The sequence below is a fragment of the Squalius cephalus genome (assembly GCF_949319135.1).
Source record: "Squalius cephalus genome assembly, chromosome: 6".
NCBI classification, from domain to species: domain Eukaryota; kingdom Metazoa; phylum Chordata; class Actinopteri; order Cypriniformes; family Leuciscidae; genus Squalius; species Squalius cephalus.
In genome coordinates this window covers 13,171,729-13,192,577 of record NC_137127.1, presented here as the reverse complement: position 1 = coordinate 13,192,577, position 20,849 = coordinate 13,171,729, and the positions used below count along the sequence as shown (strand labels likewise).

The following is a 20,849-nucleotide window of genomic DNA, read 5'->3' as shown; positions in this document are numbered from 1 at the left end:
TCGGTCACTTTATGTCGGTGGGACATTCTGAGTACATTAGTGCCCGCCCACTTTTTAGCAGCATTGGTTAGCAGAAGTATTTTTATTTTAATTAATTTTTCCCATTGGGATTTTTAGTCTTTGTTAAAGTGTTACAAGCCTTGAACCAATCCATGCAGCTACGAGGTAAATCATGACATTACAAACTTTTATTTGAAGCAAAAAAGTATTTGAAAATGAAGCTTCATGGGAGTGGGCATTTCCCGCCAGCTCTTTTGGTGTGATTTTACTCTCCGAGACTGTCTGATTTGTTGATTTTTCTGTACGGGGTCATGTAGTTTTCACTGCAAATTCACAGCAGATAAATATGATTATTTAAAGTTGAAATAATGTGAACGGATAGCTTTAACAAAAGCATACCATCGAATAACAACCTTGGAACTGTCTGTCCAAGGTAGGTCTGTCTTTAAAGGCCTAAAAGTTATCATTAAAAATCTATTTCCTTATGGAGAAAATGAATGGAGATTTGATTGTTTTATTCTATTAATTGGCGGTTCTTGGTCAGAATAAGCTGCAATCTGGATGCAACTTCTTGCTGTTAGTAAAAAGTCTGGTGGTGTGATGGTGATATTTCCTTACTATTGACTTGATTAAAATGTACTTATTGCCCTCTCCTTTCTCTCTCTGCCTGTAAATCCCTTCATTTACAACTCAGCTTCACGTCCTTTTCACCTCATGACTACCTGTCTCTGTCACCTTGTTAATAATAGATGTGATTTGATGTTGCCTTTTAGCACTGAGTCTGGGCCAATCAAACAGAGCTGATGTGTATTCTATTCTCGCGTTCTGCTGAATCACGCTCACTTAGTTTCAGCTCAGCACCTCATCTTCACCCTCGTTCCACTCACTTCCTCTCACTAATTAAATTAGGAAGAAAAGTGATCAATTTCATCAGAACTTAGTGATGGACACCTCTCAAGAAATCTAAAAATCAAAACAAATTCACTACACCGTCTCCCAGCCGCCTCATTGCTTTGCTTTTCTTTCCTAAATGAGTCCATTCATCTGTCTGCTTTCTGTTGCTTTTTATGTACTGAATTAGTGTGTGAACTTGAAGGTTAAGTTATTCTACACTATGCTGGTCACTATGCTGTTGCTGTGGCAACTTTCTGTATGTGGGTCATTGACGAATAAGGTTTTTAAAAGTGTAAAAAAAATAGAATGGAGATATAACTATATTTGAAACTATTTTTTTAGTTTACCTAGGTGTTAACAATACGATTTTGTGGTTTGTCATTTTTTTGCAAGATGGAAAAAATGTCACCAAAAAAGTCATTCGGTTTAACCACTGATTTGAAAGTTAAAAACTGATTTGACATTGATGTTGAGATAGTATATAGTGTGTACCACAGAAGAAATATTTTAAAAAATGATCACTGATCTCATAAATGTAATCATTTATTGGACTACTCTAAACACTCCATCATATTCAAGTAGAACATTGCACAGGGAAAGGAGAAAAGGGGAAATGTAAAAAAAAAGAGCCTTATCTGCTTTATATTTGTATTATTGTAGTTCCTTTAGTTATTAAAAACAATATTATTCCATTTAAATATTTACTATATCGGTTTTACCGAATGACCCTTTGACACTTCAAAATCTTTAAAATACCTTTATATGTAGTAAAATATAATTAAAACCTTTTGGATTCAGTAAAAGAGATCAAGTTGTACTACCTTACATACTTTGGATGTTATATATTTGTTTTTTTATTTTTATTAGGCCTTTGGACAAAAAAATGACCCGTCACGTCATTGACCCATGTACAAATTAAAGTGCTTGTAGCTGGAATCAGACAACCTGACTGTAACATGCAATAAGGTTTTTTAAATACCTGTTTTCAGGATTTATTAGATGGGAGGTGGCGAGGCGTGCTACAATGTTCTGTTCATTCATCATCAACTGAAAACAGCATATAGAAATATATTGATTCTTGGAATTTAAGAATTGGTATCGTTTCATAAAAATGAGAATCAATTCAAATCGATTTTTTTTTTTTTACCCAGTCCTAATCTATATTAAAGTTATGTACTTGTAAACGTTAAACTTTTAGCTGAAATATAAGCCCTTAGATGTTCTGACCCAACTTCCTGTTTCAGCAGAAAGAAAAATTGCACTGAAAATGCTGGCAAGAAATTTGCATTTGTTTTGTGGAGTCTTTAAGATCATTTTTCCTAAATCTCTTGATATGATTTTTATTTTTTCATCATTTCATAATTTCAGTCAGTTCCTTTGGAATAAGATGGTACTTGAAGACAGATCACTCATGAAGTGTCAGGCTGAGCTGCCCCATGTCATGTAATTTAGTTCCTTGCTTTACTTTGTTGATTTATTTTGTTTCCCGTAGGGTGAGAAGGATTGGGAAAAGTATGAGGTGGCTCGTAGACTGAAGTCGTGTGTGGATGCCATCCGAACCCAGTACCAGGAGGACCTCAAGTCCAAACAGATGGGCACACGCCAGAGAGCCGTTGCCCTCTACTTTATAGACAAGGTCAGGCCACACAAGCTGCTCAGAAATAATTTGTGCACATTAGAGGGCTTTCAATCATGATTGCTTTATTTTGGAAAAGACCAAAGGGTTTGAGTGTACTGGTAATCACTTCACGTCGATTAAGCTGCCTGTGAGAATAAAAACAGCAGAGAGTGAGGAGATATCACAGAGGACCTCATGGTGCATTTTCTATTTCTGCAGGTGTACTAAGTTCTGAAAGTTACAGTATGTTTTCATAATATAATTAACTATTTATTTTAAAAGATCAAAGTTCAGTTCCTCATGTTATGGCCAATTTAAAGCGGTCTCATTATGCCCTTTTACGAAGTCTTGATTTGGCTTTTGGGGTGTACTAGAATGTTTTCATGCTTGATTTGTTAAAAAAATGCATTATCGTTCACATATTTTACATCATTACAGTTCCTCTCTCCCCAGTCTGTCTCGAACACAACAATTTCGATGAAGCCACCCCTTCCGAAATACAAAATGTGCTGTGATTGGTTAGCTGGCCCAGTGTGTCATGATTGGCACCGCATAGCGCGTGTTCTGGAAATGTCCCGCCCCTCCATAATTTCATAATAGCAAATGTCTCAAATGGGACTTTTTCATAATTGTGAATTCTTATCTCACAATTGCGACTTCTTATCTCACAATTGCAACACAATATGACTATTCAAATTCAACTTCATATCGCAAAATGAAAAATATTTCTTGTCAATTTGAGTATCTCATACTAGTTTTTTTTAGATCTTTTAGTGTGACAAATAACATTTTTTGGAAGGCAAACACCTTTTCCTCAGTTTATAAAAACGCACACAAATCCTAGTTCTGTGTGGAGATACTGGATCAAAGGTTACATCAGTATCAAAGGTTTTCAGAGTCTTTTCTCATCACACTCAATACCACACTGCACCTTTCAGTCCACTGTCATGTCCAAACATGTTCACAAGCAGCTGAGCATTGACTCTAAGATGTTCTGAAGATCCAGTGTCATGTCTTTATGAAGCATGTGTATGTGTGTGTTAAACTCTTCAGCTGGCTCTGAGAGCAGGTAATGAAAAGGAAGAGGGTGAGACGGCAGACACCGTGGGTTGCTGCTCACTACGCGTGGAGCACATCACTTTACACGACACACTAGATGGACAAAAGTGTGTGGTAGAGTTTGACTTCCTGGGTAAAGATTGCATCCGCTACTACAACAAGGTTCCTGTGGCCAAAAGGGTAAGAACATTTTAAAAGTAGACAGATTGTGCTGGCTTACATTTACATTTCTTACATGAATTAACAATGGAACAGCACGAGCTTAACTAAAACACTTCCAAATGGAAATGCAAATCTAGTGCAAATTGGATTCATCGCATTTATCAATTACCTCATGTATGATAATTTTAGTCATAACAGGTGGGTTATTATTTTAACACAGCTCGTAGCTGTAGAAAGTACGGTTTCTCCACTGTTCGCTAGCGTGCAGGTCAGGCTAGAGGGGCCGTGAGACGTGTGCTGTACTCAGCCGCTAGATCTTGTTTGCTTGCATAGGTTTCAAAATGTAAATGAGAACATTTGAAAGAAGCTCATCAAGTGAAAATTAATTAGTTTCTGAATATCTTGTAAGTTTATTTGGCGTCAGGCAGACTTTGCGGAAATGTCAGATATAATTGCAGGTATTGTGAAAACCGACCCCCACTTTCTCATCACCGCATTACGACATAATGAATAACAATTAAAGCCTTTGGAACTTGATTCCACGTCTGTGGCTGCATTACCATCAATACGCTGCTGTTCATTTTCCTTTTTTTATAGAATAACAAGTTTGTTTGAATAACAAACTTTTTGTATGAATCTATCTATGTCCTAAGGTCTGAGATCACATGAAATATGTGTGATTCAACACCTCATTTTAAAAATTAAGGTTATGTTTACATTAATCCGGATACATATTAAAACGACGCTTTCGTTTCTCTGCCAACAGTCCCAAAAGTTTGTCATCCGCACTGAAACGTCTGAAAACGCTAAATTCACCTTAGTGCGCATATATAAAAACTCGCTGAGATGATACAGATGGAACAGGCATAATCACGTTCTCACGTTATTTTATTTAGTAAAATCTCACCATTCACTGAATTTGCTGAGTTTGGTCTTTGTATCATTGTACGAATGATACTTTCTGTAATTCACATGAATTTAATTTCACTCAAACTATTTTGCCGATAATGTAATTTGTAATGAAAAATGTTGAGCTATATTAGAAAAATGCAAAAAGAAGCATTTTCGCTAGTGATCTGTGAGCTTTGGACCCGCATTATTTGGTCATATTAGTGTGTGTTGAATATGTGATCATGTTAAGTGTCGATCTCCCCTCTGTGTACTTATTAGACAGGAAGGTCAGCATATGAATCAATCATTACTAACATACGGCCGTGTTAAATTGGGGGAAAATATTCCAGAAATATAAATTGTCATTGCTTGGCGAGCGGTCTGTTTACTTTCTTCTTCATGCATTTGGCTCAAGGATTGTTATTCAAATGAGACTGATTTAAAAGCACCACATCTGCTACCGTTAATTAGTTCCATGCATATTTTAGTTGGTTTATTTAGTAGGAGTGGGGAAAAACAGGACTTCTGCGAAATGTCAAATATAATTGAGAGTGCCTCTCCCTCTTTCCTTTCCTTTTTCTTTCTCAACCTCTGTTCTATGCATATGATAAACAAGCAAACATGTGTTTTCTGTTTTAGGTTTTCAAAAACCTCAAGCTTTTCATGGAAAACAAGCAAGGAGGAGACGACCTCTTTGATCGACTCAATGTGAGTGTAATGTTCTGAAACAGCGGCAGACAGACATAGATTTTTCATTCTGAGGGATACGATTCTCGAGAGGCTTGCGTCATACGGGCTCACACTAAAGGATGGTAGTTTTTCTTTTCAGCTCGTTTAAAAAATATATATTTCAGTCTTAATTTTTGCAGACAAAGGATTCTGCCCTCGCTGAAGGACAGACAGAGAGAGAGAGAGAGAGAGAGAGAGAGATAGATTGTGAGAGAAAATTGGAAAAACTGTGTGTGTGTGTGAGAGAGATACAGTGACAGAGAGAGAAATGTGCCCCCTCGATGAGGTCAGGTTGGTAATGGTGGGCCATCATGGAGGGGGGAAGTTAATCTGTACTTTGGGCTCTTCCGATTGATATGGCGAAAGGCCGGGCAAAGGGGTGAACGAGGGAGGATGCGGCAGAGACTCTAATACTGGCCCTCTTCCACAAAGTGCTGCAAATCTTATTACATGCAGCTGTGCTTTTAAGCTCACGTATATGTGTGTGTGTGTGTGTGTTTATATATGCTGCTAAAAAAATGTCTTGAACTTGGCTGAACCATCACCAGTTTTATATATTACATACACTCAGACTCATTTTTCTAGATACATAAATTGTAACTTTTAATGAGGGGAGATTGCATAGGAGAGCCGCTTAAGATTTGTTCCCCCAGTGTACCATAAAACGGAAGAAAATATACCATAACATGGGATGTTTTGTTTTGTTTTTCATTTCATTTGAGACATGGCCAAAGGCTTGAGTCTGTAATTTCTGTATCTTTCTATTATAGTTTTGTATCTCACTGTTTTGTACATACTGTGCCTTTTTTTCAATTTTTTTTGCCAATGTCCCCAAAAGTACTTTGGCAGGTTTAGCTAACATTGGAGGACATTGTGCAGCAGTTGTGTTCCTAGAAGTATAGCTTGGGTAAACGCTTAACACACACACACATAAACCTTTACCTGAGTTCCTTTGAGTCACTGGGTGTCTATGGCAAGCCGTTTAGACTTTTAATCATTCGCAGGATATGAATTTGTGATCTCAACAATTCAATTTTCAATAGTTAATTCAATTCAGTGTGACAAAACAAATGTTAAAATGCTAATTCTTGATATTCTCGATATCAGGAATTTATATTTTTACTAGTTACAAAGTAATTGTTGAAATCAAAAATGATGATTTTTACTAGTAAAAATTGTATTTCTGATATGTGAAATTTTAATTTCAATTAGTAAGAAATCAGTTCTTGATATCAACAATTGAATTTGAATGGCAGCCAATAGTGACATTTAACTAGTAAAAATACAATTGCAGATATCAAAAATTCACATTTTTACAAGTGGAAATGTAATTCCTGATATCATAAATTACCATTGTTACTTGTAAAGATCCAATTTTTGATATCAGGAATTAGCATTTTAACTAGTGAAAATCGCAGGGATGCACCGATATGAAAATTTTGGTCGATGCTGATAAGCGATAATTCTTTATATTTGAAAGCCGATAACCGATATATTCGCTAATAAATCTAAATCCAAATTTTTATATACTTTTTGAAAGCCTGATTACACAAACAAAAGTCTCACCATTAAATCCATGCCCTAAACACACAATTATAATGATGTTCTCATTATAATTGTATGTAGCCTTAGCCTGTATGACAGACTTGCGCTTCACATGTTGCACTAAACTATATTTTCCTTTTTTGAAATGATTCCAATCATATTTCAAGCAATTCAAAATCATCATGGTCAGCAGTGTGCATCTGAAGTGTTTCAGCTAAAGGACATTATCCATTATTTACTGGCTTTAATATATCAGCCAAATTTTCTTATTGGGCTGATATACTGATATGGTGGCCAATATATCGTGCATCCCTAGAAAATTGTAATTTTTGATATCACAAATTCATATCCTGCTAATGACTGAAAGTCAAAACGGCTTGCCATAGGGTGTCCTAACCCAAATGTCACAGTGTTCCTTGGTGAACAGACCGACATGTTCAACATGCTTCAAGCGCCTTGCCATGCGCGTGTCATCAGACGGCAGCACGTGCTGAACATTAGCAGTGGTTGACATGCTAGCACACAACTGGTATCATTAGCATTTAGTATCTTTAAAGATATCACATCTAGCTTCATTTAGAATACAGATGCGTGTGACACCTTCCCTTGGGTCACACAAAACCACAGTTTCTGAAGTGAATATTTGTACTTTCGGTTTTAAAAGAAAAGTGAGGAAGGATTTTTCAATTTAGACGTTTGAGTCTGACGTAAGTGTGCACGCACTTGTTGATCGTGGAGCTTGTCTGCGAGTCCTTTTTAAGACGCTCATCTTTAAGATGTAGTAGCAGATTTAATGGATATGTTTTCTTTATGTCTGGAACATACAGTCCGTACTCCTGCACTCATAAATCCATTAAAGTTGGTACGAAGCTTGCTCTGTTGAGAACTGCTCTTTTAGACATCTTTTTTTGTGTGTGTGTAGTATATTTATTTCTAGACAATCAAGGCAAAAGCGCCATCTAGGGGTTTGCAGTGAAGGTGGATAGTAAAATATTTCGATTTTTCTGCTTTTGTGTGTGAATACTACCTTTTAATATCTTGTTTTTGTCTACACAGACTCAAGTGCTGAATAAACATCTGAGTTCCCTCATGCCAGGATTGACTGCAAAGGTTTTTAGGACATACAACGCCTCTATAACCCTGCAGCAACAGCTGAAAGAACTCAGCAACAGTGAGTGCCTTGTTTTTCTACCTCTCTTTCTCTCTCCCCTTTCCTTCTAGCATTCTATCAGTCAAACTTCAAGTGAATATTCAGCTTCAAGACAACTTGTACAATTTCCAGATGTTTAGCCATGCTGTCAGTATGGATGTGAATTAGAAACATTTGCTAAAATCACTCAAATATGATGCCAGTATGGATTGCTGTCAGAGTGTTGAAAAACAAAACGTACATTTTGACAACTGTGAGTCCACAGGAACATATGGTTATTGTTAGTATGACAGTGTGTCTAAACTCAAGAGAGTGACATTATAATCAACCAGGTTTCTAGTCTGCGAGCGTGCAGCGTGACTGGCCGCAGTTTCACATCAGTGTTTGAGTCTGGAGTTCATTGCAAGCTCACTGATTGTCCATCAGGGTTATTATAGTTTTCATTTTTTTGTATAACTTAATTATTATACAGTTTTTATTTCTGCTTTTTCATTTAGTCTTTTTAATTTATTTACATTTCTATTTGTATTAATTAATTGCACTGTTTTTATTTCTGTTATTTTCTAAGTTTAGCTTAATTTGATTAGTTTTTAATTAGTTTTTATTTTAGTTATATATATATATATATATATATATATATATATATATATATATATATAAATATATATATATAACTAAATATATAAAATATTTTTAAATTATTTATATATAAATAATTATATATGCATGTATGTATGCATGCATTTATGTGTGTGTATGTATATATGTGTGTATATATATATATATATATATATATATATATATATATATATATATATATATATATATATATATATAAATTAGTTTTTTTTAAATATAAATATATATATATATATATATATATATATATATATGAAAAACTAGTTTTTTTTTAAATATATATATATATATATATATATTATATATATATACAGTGCTATGCATAAGTGAATACACCCATGCTAAAGTTGACTAAAAAGAGGAATAAAAAATCATATTTTGGAAATTGAATGTAATGCCTTAATTTAAAAAATTAGGAAAAATCCAACCTTTAAGGACACCAATTTTCTTTGTGAATGAATAATGTATCGTAAATAAATAAATGTTCTTCCTTAAAATACATGGTGCATAAGTTAGTACACCCCTATGTTAAATTCCCATAGAGGCAGGCAGATTTCTATTTTTAAGTATTTTTTTTTTTTAGGATACTATGCATCCTGATAAAGTTCCCTTGGCCTTTGGAATTAAAATAGCCCCACATCATCACATAGCCTTCACCATACCTAGAGATTGGCATGGTTTTATTTCAGTTAGCCTAAAAGCTAGTTTGATTTGCATTGAGAGATGATCTTATGGAAAGTACCCCATGCCAATCTCTAGGTATGGTGAAGGCTATGTGATAATGTGGGGCTATTTTAATTCCAAAGGCCAAGGGAACTTTATCAGGATGCATAGTATCCTAAAAAATTTTAAAAAAAAATACTTACAAATAAAAATCTGCCTGCCTCTATGGGAATTTAACATAGGGGTGTACTAACTTATGCACCATGTATTTTAAGGAAGAACATTTATTTATTTACGATACATTATTCATTCACAAAGAAAATTGGTGTCCTTAAAGGTTGGATTTTTCCTAATTTTTTAAATTAAGGCATTACGTTCAATTTCCAAAATATGATTTTTTATTCCTCTTTTTAGTCAACTTTAGCATGGGTGTATTCACTTATGCATTGCACTGTGTATATATATATATAAACAACAAGTGACAATATATACAACTGTAAAAAACGTATTACTTTATATTACTGTTTTTTTTTCTCTATTATTATATTACTATATGGAAAAACGACCTGTTTCTCTTTGTTTGCCATAGTCATAAATAGTTAGAACAAAGACTGTTTATTAACATGGAAGAGATCGCTGGATGACGGACATGTTCTAGTCTGTGTTGCCGCTAGCTGTGTAAATAGGATTCTCATCATTAATTACTGAGTTGTGTTTTTGCGCTAATGAGACTGTTATGTTTGTTTGTGGGTATTGTAACTATCCGAGTATCTCTAGAGCGAGCGCTGCAGTCTGTGCATGTGATGTGTGTGTAATGCTGGGGTTGGTGTGGTGTGTGTATTGCTGAGGTGTCTGAGCGCCGCTGAGAGGGAATCTGTTTTCTGCATCCACTACAAGCTCTAATTAAATCAGCTCAGTGTGTGGCAGGGTCTCGCCCATCAGGTGCCATGTGCTGTGCGTGTAAGTGGTCCGCATGTTGGCTTGTAATTTACACATTTATACAGAGAAGCTTGTTTAAAGTCCTAGAATTATCCATTTGAAACATTTTCAGCTCTGTATTTCTTTCATGTTAGAAGCATTACAATACTTAATAATATTCTATTAGAATGAAAATATTAATTATAATGAACCTCAAAAATGCTTTTTGATGTGTAGGTGATTATTTCAACCCAAAAATATTTCTATTGAAGCGAGTGAAGCCTTGTTTTATAGCTATTAATTTATAATTATAATTATTTATTTGTATTACAATTATTTATTTCTGTAATGTGAATATCTCATTCTTATTTTAATGGGGAAAAATAAATGTAGGCTATTCTATTTAAATTAATACTTTATCTATGTACTGCCTTGTTAAATTTTCATTTTAAAATCATTGTATTCAAATCAGGGTTATTATTATCATTAACTAAAACTATTAAAAAAAAATTAAAATAAAATATAAATATTAGTTGAAAACTAATAATAAAAATAAATGAAAATTAGAAATGTTGCCTTGGCAATAAACTGAAATGTAAAAGTTGAAGCACTAAAATTATTAAATTAAAATTAATAAAAACTATAACTAAAACTGAAATAGAAATTAAATTAATTATACCTTAATAAATCAACTGACAAAAGCAAATGACAAAATTACAAAAAATTAATAACTATTATAAGAATATTATAATAAAACTAAAATGAATAGGATGATTACAGTAATAAAAATAACCATTTTATTTATACAGAAGAATTATTTTTGGGAGGGGTGAAATATGATATCTTCATTTTTTGTGTATAATTTTGGGTTACACTTTATTTTAAGGTAACGTAGTTAAATTGTACTTAGTACTAGTAATTTTAATAAGCAATTGTTTTAAATTAGTTACTTTGTTCAAATGGATGTGACATGATTTCTGAAGGAGGAATCTAACATTTAAATGCATCTGTAACTCAACATATATTCTCACTCTCTCTCTCTCTCGTTCTGTATGTGTGTTAATGTGTCATTCTTATTACAGTGAAGGATAATGCGGCGGAGAAGTTGCTCTCTTACAACAGGGCAAACCGTGCGGTTGCAATTCTATGTAACCATCAGCGGGCGCCGCCAAAGACCTTCGATCAATCTATGGCTAACCTGCAGGCAAAGGTACTGGAGATATGAGACTGAATAGTAAAAGAAGAAACATTTAAAACACATGAAAGAAATGTTTAAATATGATGCTGTTTTATTAGGTTTGTTTTTCCTCTCTTCTCTTGCTCCTTTTAGATTGACAGCAGGAAAGAGCAGCTGGACTTGGCTAAGAAAGAGCTAAAGCAGGCCAAGAAAGAAGCCAAGGGGAGCTCAGACAACAAGCTGCTCATGTCAGTATCTCATTCCAGAAAAGCGGCGTTTATTTGCTCTTCCAGCCTTTGGAATGGTTTATATACATGAGTATGATATACTGTGTTTGTGTTCAGTGTGGTGGAGAAGAAGAAGAAAGCTGTGCAGAGGTGTGAGGAACAGCTGCTGAAGATGGAGGTTCAGGCTACAGACAGAGAGGAGAACAAACAGATCGCCCTGGGCACCTCCAAACTCAACTACCTGGATCCACGCATCACCGTGGCCTGGTGATGATGTCACACTCAAACACACAAACATGCTATACTGATAGTTTTGTTATATATTATATCAAAATTATTATTTCAGTGTTTTACTTTATTTTCTGCTTCTAGGTGTAAGAACATGGAGGTGACACTGGATAAAATTTACAACAAAACCCTAAGGGATAAGTTTGCCTGGGCTGTCGACATGACTGAACATGACTTTGTGTTCTGAGTGGGATTTGGTCATTTTTCAATTCAACACATTGTTTTATGCAAACATATATTGTAATCTAAACTGTTAACTGAATTGTGCAGCCATGTTCTTTGGTGATAGTGTTTTTATATATATATATGTATATAGTATATACATATATATATATTGTTTAATCAAATTCAGCTGTTCTAAATTATTTTAAGAGTTCAATAAATGTTCATTCCTTGTAGGGAAACCTTTTAAGTCCTTTTTTTAATGTAAATGACCACAAAAGTTTTTTGGGAGAAAAATGTTTTACATTTCACCTCAAAATCAGAAAGAAATTTAAATATAAGTTTTTTTTTTTTTTTTTTTTTGACCATAAGGATTTTTTGTTGTTGTTGCTGCAGTGTGACATTATCACAATTATTCTAATTATAATGATGTGAAAAATAATACAGCAATGAAAGCCTTCTAGTCCAGAATTAATTTTAATAGACTTTCTTCTTTTATTATTATTAAAAACTCCATTCATTAAATTCTGTGACATATAGCCTACTGGCATGATGTATGAATACTCTTCAATTTAATTTAAACTATTATTGAATTAGTTTTTTTTTTTTTTTTTTGTTAAAATGTTAATTTTTATTTATCTTGGGGCAAAATGCAGAGACATGTTCTTGACAGATTTTTGAGAATGATCTGTTTAGATCCAGTGTAATTCACCAATATACATCACTACAACTCTTTTTTTTTTCTGATTTAAAAGATTTTCTGATTTGAGATATTTCATGAAAAAAAAAAAAAAAAAAAAAAACATAAGTCTTTGATAATGGTGTGACTTGACTTTATAATTTCTAAGGTGTTAAGGCATTAATCATCAACTTTCCCAGCTTACATATTGACCAATTATAACACAGTCATATAGTAATTTTACATTTCCAAGAATTCACCCTGTTAGTGTATTTGAGGCATACACTTTCATTTTGTCATTTGCATGTCAAGATATGTTTCTTTGACATGTTTAACTTGCCCCTGCCAGCAAATAAATGGAGGTAAAATAGTGAATGGTTTAATAAATCTACAAATATAGAGAGATGAGGGCACAGGTTTTAAGAAACAACTTTAATTCAACAACAAATTTATTTGAACAGGAATGGTGTTAGGTTGGCACTTGGGCTAGTGCTGTTATTACAGTAATGCAGGGTTCGTTTCTACAGTTGGATGTCATGTTTAAAAAGTTATTTGCAGTCCATAAAGGAAAAGGGTAGCATATAGTCACAGCATTAAGACTGACTTGAATTCCTGCTAAATATTTTTTTAAAAAAGCATCACATCAAACCAAAATATGTTAGTCACCATAGAGAAAATCTTGCTGCTCCTGAATAGTGTGTATAGTGTCTTCTCAGCATCCTGTGAAAGATAAGTGCATTTTACTACAGTATGCCAGAATTAAATGCCATTTAGAATCAAACCTAAAGAACTTTTAAACAATAGAAATCAAATTAAACTACCTCTACTAGGAGGCCTCTCCTCCCTCTTTGACCTTGTTCTCTCCTTCATTCTCTTCCACTCCTGCCTGAGTCATCAGGTCTGCTATGTTCTTCTCTAGATCATCGATGCGGGTGCTCATTTCATCAAGTGAATCTTGTTAAGGAAGATGGGAACTAGTACAGGTGATAACCCACATATTAAGTGAGAGGCTAAAGGAATATTTGCTTATGATTTTGATTTGTAAACAGAAGTGTGTATTCTAAACTTCCAATCTAATAATACTGAATTAACCCTCAGACGGTCCTCGGTCATTTCTGACCGAAGCATTTTCTGTTTTGAATTTCTAAAAATCACAGCTTCATCGGAATGTTATGAAACTTGGTGACTTCTATGGCATTAGGTATGTGAATACAAAAAAAAATTGAGGTCATGATCCGAGCATGCTAAGTGGTCATAAAAAAAAAATAGTAACGATTTTGGTCTTCGGTCAAAAATGACCGACCCATAGGAAATGAATGGGAAATTGAAAAAAAAAAAATTCTTCGAATTTTTGTGTGTACAATCTACAAATCGGCCACAATACTAAAAAAAAGTACACAGCTGTAAAGGGGTGACACTCTACAACATCAAGAGTGCAAAAAAGACACACATACAAACACACTTTTATACACATACACACCAATAAATTTTGATTACAAAAAATCTGTTTTGAATTTTTAAAAATCACAGCTTCATCGGAATGTTACAAAACTTGGTGACTTTTATGGCATTAGGTATGTGAACACAAAAAAAATAGGTCATGATCCGAGCATGCTAAGTCGTCGTAAAAAAAATAGTCACACTTGTGGTCTTCGGTCAAAAATTACCCCCATAGGAAATTAATGGGAAATTGACAAAAAATCTAAAAAAAATAATAATAATTTAAATATAATTTTACATAGAGTATTATAATTGAATGAATTGCATTTTTTGTTACAAAATCTGTAAAAAAAAAAAAAAAAAAAAAAAAAAAAAAGGTAAATGTGTCCATAAACAGCTGGGGAATTCACATGCCTCTCCATAGAAAGCTGTACATGCCATCTAGTGGTTACACCATGGTTCTACGCTTTCTCTCCATACTCTCACCAGATGGTGCTAATCTGCTTAAAACATTTTTTTTTTTGAAGGCCTAGACTCTATATTAAACTAAAATACTGCATTAAATATATATTTTTTAAATACATATATATATATATAATTTTTTTTATTATTTTCAATGGCAAAAATAGACCATAAATATTAATAAATTCATAAAATTCTCTCAAAATACAAAAAAAAAAAAAAAAAAAAATTATAGAAAAAATAAATTGCATTGGTTTTACTGGGATGGAGGACGTTTCATTTTTAGGTGTCCGGTCACTTCTGACCGGGAAGGCCCATGATGTGACTCCGAAACGAAGACCGTCTGAGGGTTAAAACATTCATGCATTTGTATTTTTGTAGAGTTTAGGCGATTAGGATTTTGATGATGTGGTTGTCGTGAATGCGGTAAATTCTGGTTCTGTGAAAATGTGGAGCTTTCAGTTCAATAATGGTGGTTGTGGCATTTTAATGGTTAAAGACCTGGATTAATCTCTCCAATATTGACAGTTTGACCTGCCTCACATTTATACACATGGGGCCGTATTCACAAAACATTGTAAGGCTAAAAGTAGCTCCTTAATTGCAGATTTAGGAGAAACTCAAAAAAAAAAAAATGGGCATGTCAGTCCTAATTTTGGAGTATTTCACAAAGCATTTTAGCATTGAAAGTAGCCTCTAAATCTATGGCGCGTTACTAGTCAAGAGGACTCCTAAGTGACTAAGACAAAATCACAAACAATCCTAATGGCTGTTGCTGGCAATCCGACCAAAGACACTGTACACCATTGAGGCAATAGCGATAGAGCCTTGGGTGCTGAACCTTCTTTTCATAAATGCAATTTAAAAAATTACTTATCGATTCTAATCTACAATTAAACACCAAAAATATTTTTTTATTAAACAAATAAATAAAGTCTGACTACCAGTGGCAGTTTCCACGAGTTCACACTTATAAGGTGATTGAATAAATGAAAAAAATATAATAAGTGTATTTGGCATGCTGTCTAAGGGGATCGATGGCTAAGAGCTTGGAATTTAGCCCAAACTCAGGTCTCCCCTGTATATCCCCAGCCAAGAGTGAGGAACGGGGTAGCGGAGGGATGCAGAAAACTGTCGATGAACATAGGTGAGCTTTGTTTATAAAACATATTCTCATTTGTCGCTTGAATTCTGCAATCTCTTTGAGATGCAGACATGTAAGAGGCTGACAAATAGCTGAACATATACTAGTTTAATTAGTGACACTTTATTTGAATATGGCAATATTTTTATTTTAAAATCATTATTTGAATATGGCAACATTTTTATTTTAAAACCTTTATTTGAATTCTACAATATTTCATATCATGCTATGGTAAATCTTCATTATGACATTAAAAGTCATAAGACATAATAAGTGTTATTTATAAGATAAAAAAAAAATGACAAGTCATTAAGTAGAGTAAATTTCGAGGTAACACTTTAGGGTCCAATTCTTACTATCAACTAGTTAGTTATTAGCATGCATATTACTAGGATATTGGCTGTTTATTAGTACTTATAAATCACATATTAATGCATTATTCTGCATGACTATATTCTACATCCCTTTACCCTACCCAAAACCTAAACTTAGCAACTACCTTACTAACTATTAATAAGCAGTAATTAGGAGTTTATTGAGGCAAAAGTCATAGTTAATGAGAATTGGACCCTAATCTTAAGTGTGCCCAAATTTAAAATATGACATTCAAAGTCAATTTTAATCATAACTTTGTAAGTCACCATTTCGATTAATTATGACGTAATTTAAACTGCATCTCAATTATGACTTAGTATGGTAAAATTTATGTCATAATGCTTTACAAAAGCTTGCTTTTTCTTTTCTTATGTGGCGGAAATGGGCTTCCAATACTATTTAAATAATAAAGCATAGCTAAATATTAAGTAGCCTTACTTAAACACCTCTAAGTAGATCTTAAAATTTGAGGTAACGACGTTACAGTATATCGGTGACTACTGGCGCCTACTTGGAAAAACTCTATAGCTCTATAAAAAACAAGAAAGGATATTTCTCCCGATGATCTGGTCTGACATTGTCTGGAACTTGTCCTGCATCTGCTGCAGCAGTGTCTGCACCTGTTAGGAAAAACATGCATTTAATCTAGCGTTTATGACTGCACAAACTAGATATGTACATATGTTCAAATAAAACATTATAACAAGTAAATCTGCTTCTTTAAAACACAACAATAATATTATCCGACAAATATCTAATTCGAAACGTTAAACGAAGTTTATATCGCATCAAAATCATCTTAAGTAGAACAGATAAACATGGCCTAGCATTAGCCTAGCTTCGCAAACCACAACAATTTCGTTCATTTTCAAACCTACCACTGCTGTGAGATCCTGAACCGATTTCGGGTCTGTTTCGGCCATTTTTTATTTTAATAAATAGATTCGTACAACTGCAAAATATGTTTGTTCTTCTTAAAATGTTGTATCCTCCCAGCTCTTTGCTTTCTAAAAATCAGCTGTTGGCCAAATCACGGAGTCATGACAAATATCGCGAGATTTTAGAGACCTCTCGGTGAGAGATTACCTCAGCTGCAGGCACGCAAATCTGCTTCTGGCGTGATCAGACAGACAGACAGACGCGCAGCTGCAAGTCAGTGCTGCTCATCCAAAAGATGCTGCCATTTCATCTATTAAAACCAGCGACAAATTACAGCAGGATATGCCAGAAAATGCCAGAAAATTCAGCTGATTTTGTTGCTTACTGACAAAAATGGTTGTTTTGTTCATTTATTTATTAGGTGTAGGAGAGGCAGAGATTAGCCTACCAAAGTCTTTTTAGTTGATATATTTTGGCCTTTAAGTAGTTTTAAAGTCACACTTAAGAAGACTATAGGTTCAAATGGGCAAAACAAAATATATATTGGACGATAATTTATTTTTAAAAAGATGTTGTGGGCAAGTTGTTTATTTGTCATATTTGTTCAGTTTATAAAGGATAGCCTGACGGTCGTTGTTTTGTTGTTGTTGTGACGTTAAACTTTACTGTCAAAATGAGTACAATGGTAGCGCTGTATTTGGTTTGATAAGATCTACGTGGTGTTCTCCCTGTTTATTTACTTTTCCCTCTTCCTCTGTAACATTAAACCGATGAAAGCTGCGCGCGGCCAAGCCCACATCTCCAAACTGCATCAGCCTGATTTAGACTAGATGATGGCTAGATGAGACAGCATATGCTCATGAGTGTGCAGCTGCTATTATAAGGCTAAGTTGTCAAACAAGTCTTCGCCCGAAATAAGGTATGCTTGAACTTACTACGGTTTTTTTTTTTCTTTACAACTTCTTTCTGTTAATCAAGCAGTTACAGTAAAGCGAAACCTGCTGAATATGCAGAGAGTTTTGAGTAGTGCTTAAAGCTTCGCGGTGCATGCCTGAAATTTCTGATCTGAGAGTTCTTAAAACGCGATACTGCATTAATGTTCACTCTGATTCATCAGGTTCACTTTATTGAACAAGACAAAACATGCAGATAAGTTGTACACGCAGCATATCCATAGACAGTATATAAACGAGCATATCCCTGAGTGGTTTGTCTATATCCTCCTTCGTGATCGTTTAACGAATCGTTTTTTTGAGTCGGATCTTTTTCGATGAATCGTTTAAATGGATTTTGTTCACGATTCGAACTAATTCTGTAAATGCGGTTCTCGATTTGAAATCCTTTCGTAATCCGGATAGCCTGCCCTATTCATAATGGCTCGAGAACCAGTGGGTGAGATTATAGAACGTACTGGTAAGGCGAAAAGTTACTTTAATTGGCAGATAAAATAGCTTAAATAAAAGTGACTGTTTGTTTACAACTCGATTGTTTGACCGCTTTTTATCAGCTTGCATGTGGATCATATTGTTTTAAATAACTTTTACATGACTTTACACCTGATGATGAATTAATTTTAAAAGGCCGTATTGTAAATTCAAATCAGCCTTGGCTTCTTCTAATTTAGGCTTTATGTGACGAACTTGACTGGGACACGTAGCTACAATTAAACTATTACAAGTTGTAAATTACAGCTAAAACTTAATTTAAAATGTAATAAACAGCAACGATGACGTAAAATATCCACTAAATCATTTTTTTGGAACCGATCGATTGACTTATCAAAAGAATCGACTCGCGGAAATGATTCAGACTACACATCACTATTGTATGCTGCAATTTATACAGCTATAGCGCGTGACGGAATTGAATTGAGGTCTCGACTCTCGAGACGTTTATGGTTGAACTACTTGCAACGTGCAGTTTGGAGATACTGTCAAAAAACTGTGTTAAAAAAAAGGTTACTACTGTGTGAAGTTGAACCGACTCTTCAGGTTGGAACCCCATGAGGAATTTCTCTGCTGTCTCAATGTGCTATCCGGTTTCTAAATACCATAACACAGACGTGCACATGAAGTGCATGAAGTGCCTCAAGCATACCAAACGTGTTTTATGGCCATGTTTGCCATTCCAGAAAATGATTGTCTCTTCTTCTTCTTCTTCTTCTTCTTCTTCTTCTTCTTCTTCTTCTTCTTCTTCTTCTTCTTCTTCTTCTTCTTCTTTTTGATCAGGAATCTAAATCTATTTACTGTACAAGTGTGCATGTAAACATCTGTTCATGCAGGAGACACAAAAGAGAGAGGTGGAGACATGTCAGAAAAGCCCAACCCCCCCACGGAATGCAGAAGTTATGCAACACATCTATGTACAGTAGCACTTCTCAGAAAATATACTTTACTGATAGACCTCCACTATAGGACACAAGCAATGCGAAAGTTCTTGGTTCCAGTTGAATTTATATGGATTATACATTCCTTACTAATCTGACTGCTTAAACTCATAAAATCCACTTTAAAATGTCGCAGGGCCCTTCAGCTTGATTTTGATCTTGGTTTTTGTTCGTTTGTTTGTTTGATAATTGCTTTAAAATATTTTTGCTGTGAAATGTACTTTGCTAATGCTGCTTTTCAACCATCAACACTTGTCAGCAAGGTAATAGATTTTCTAACTGGCTAACAAATATAAAGTTATGATGAAACTGACAGTCTAACATCAGTAATGTTTTGCCTTGTATGCCATATTTTTCCAGCAATGCTGTTTATGGATTTATTTATTCCTGTTTTGGAGTTTCATATTTAAAATGTTGGCAGGTCAAGTCTGAATTACAGTTGAAAAAACAACTATAATCCAATGCAATATAAACTGGGGGAAATGTATGGGTCAATAACACAGTGTTGGTTTAAAAATGAGCTTCTTCCAGGCTTTGTGTTAGCATAGATTACACATCCTTCCTTTTTCTACATCCTTTAAAGAATGTTCACCCCCCTCAGAAAACATATCTGTCCAAGACTTGTGCTGAAAAGGGGAAATGATGCTGCAACATAAGCTCAGTCATAGCTATTTTGAAACTTCTCAGCAGTGTATTCTAGATCTTGTGACTCAGCCTATATCATTTTGAGGAGATGTTTGTCAGGTCAGAGACAAAGAGAAGCCTTATCTTTTGGTGCACAAACATCCTGTTTAGCTGAGATACTGTCAGATTGGGTGGCAGCGTGTATAGACGACTGTAACTGTTTCACTACTATGAAAATGGCCTCTCATAGGATTTAAGTTCTAGAAAGGCACACATTAATCCTTTACAATGTGTTTATTGTAAGTCTATTGTTGATCCTGTGAGAGCTTTAAGGATACTGAAGGTGGCACTGTTGCTTTTATTGGTGCTGCAAGGGCATGTATATGCCTCTTTTTGCATTGTATTGTACTTTACTATGTATGTGATCAAATGTAAAAGTGTCCTAATCTCTTCTTTCAGGGGGATATGAGTGTAAAGAGAGTGTTTTGTTAAGGACTAAGTGATGGAGCAAGGGTCAGAAGAGAACATGGAGAGTTCGTGGACTCTGCTGTCCTGGCTGGCTTCTGGTGTGTTGGTGTTTGGGGGTGCGGTGCCCTACGTCCCCCAGTACCAGGAGATCCAGAGGACCAATAATGCAGAGGGATTCTCCACAAGAGTCTGTCTGGTGCTGCTCGTTGCTAATATACTTCGCATTTTCTTCTGGTGAGTGGAGGAGAGTTAATGTTACAGCAGCATCAG

General features: G+C 34.6%; 3 protein-coding genes across 5 annotated transcripts in view; 2 read left to right on the top strand and 1 right to left on the bottom strand.

The window, feature by feature from the left end:
* LOC307159797 (DNA topoisomerase I, mitochondrial) overlaps positions 1-12,253 on the top strand; it is a 34,287-nt gene extending 22,034 nt beyond the window's left edge. The window contains exons 13-20 of the mRNA XM_079873413.1: positions 2,387-2,530; positions 3,566-3,751; positions 5,264-5,332; positions 7,955-8,069; positions 11,351-11,478; positions 11,599-11,693; positions 11,790-11,939; positions 12,045-12,253. Of these exons, the coding sequence (XP_079729539.1) occupies positions 2,387-2,530; positions 3,566-3,751; positions 5,264-5,332; positions 7,955-8,069; positions 11,351-11,478; positions 11,599-11,693; positions 11,790-11,939; positions 12,045-12,147 (990 nt within the window). The 3' untranslated portion in view covers positions 12,148-12,253. The remainder of the gene's footprint in view (positions 1-2,386; positions 2,531-3,565; positions 3,752-5,263; positions 5,333-7,954; positions 8,070-11,350; positions 11,479-11,598; positions 11,694-11,789; positions 11,940-12,044) is intronic.
* Positions 12,254-13,214: 961 nt separating this feature from the next.
* Positions 13,215-17,279, bottom strand: hsbp1b (heat shock factor binding protein 1b). The gene is made up of 4 exons (XM_079873417.1): positions 17,101-17,279; positions 16,776-16,842; positions 13,623-13,749; positions 13,215-13,521 (listed from the first exon to the last, which is right to left on the bottom strand). Exons 1-3 carry the CDS (start codon positions 17,143-17,145, stop codon positions 13,628-13,630), a joined length of 234 nt encoding a protein of 77 aa, XP_079729543.1. The 5' UTR covers positions 17,146-17,279; the 3' UTR covers positions 13,215-13,521; positions 13,623-13,627.
* A 384-nt stretch (positions 17,280-17,663) lies between these two features.
* The window catches only part of LOC307159798 (solute carrier family 66 member 2), a 45,439-nt gene continuing 42,253 nt past the window's right edge, over positions 17,664-20,849 (top strand). Inside the window, exons 1-2 of one of the 3 annotated variants that reach the window (XM_079873416.1) lie at positions 17,664-18,020; positions 20,571-20,813. In XM_079873416.1, coding sequence (XP_079729542.1) covers positions 20,614-20,813 — 200 coding nt within the window. In that variant the 5' untranslated portion in view covers positions 17,664-18,020; positions 20,571-20,613. Of the gene's footprint in view, positions 18,021-18,303; positions 18,515-20,570; positions 20,814-20,849 lie in introns of those variants that run through there. The other 2 variants (XM_079873414.1, XM_079873415.1) reach the window with 2 other exon arrangements.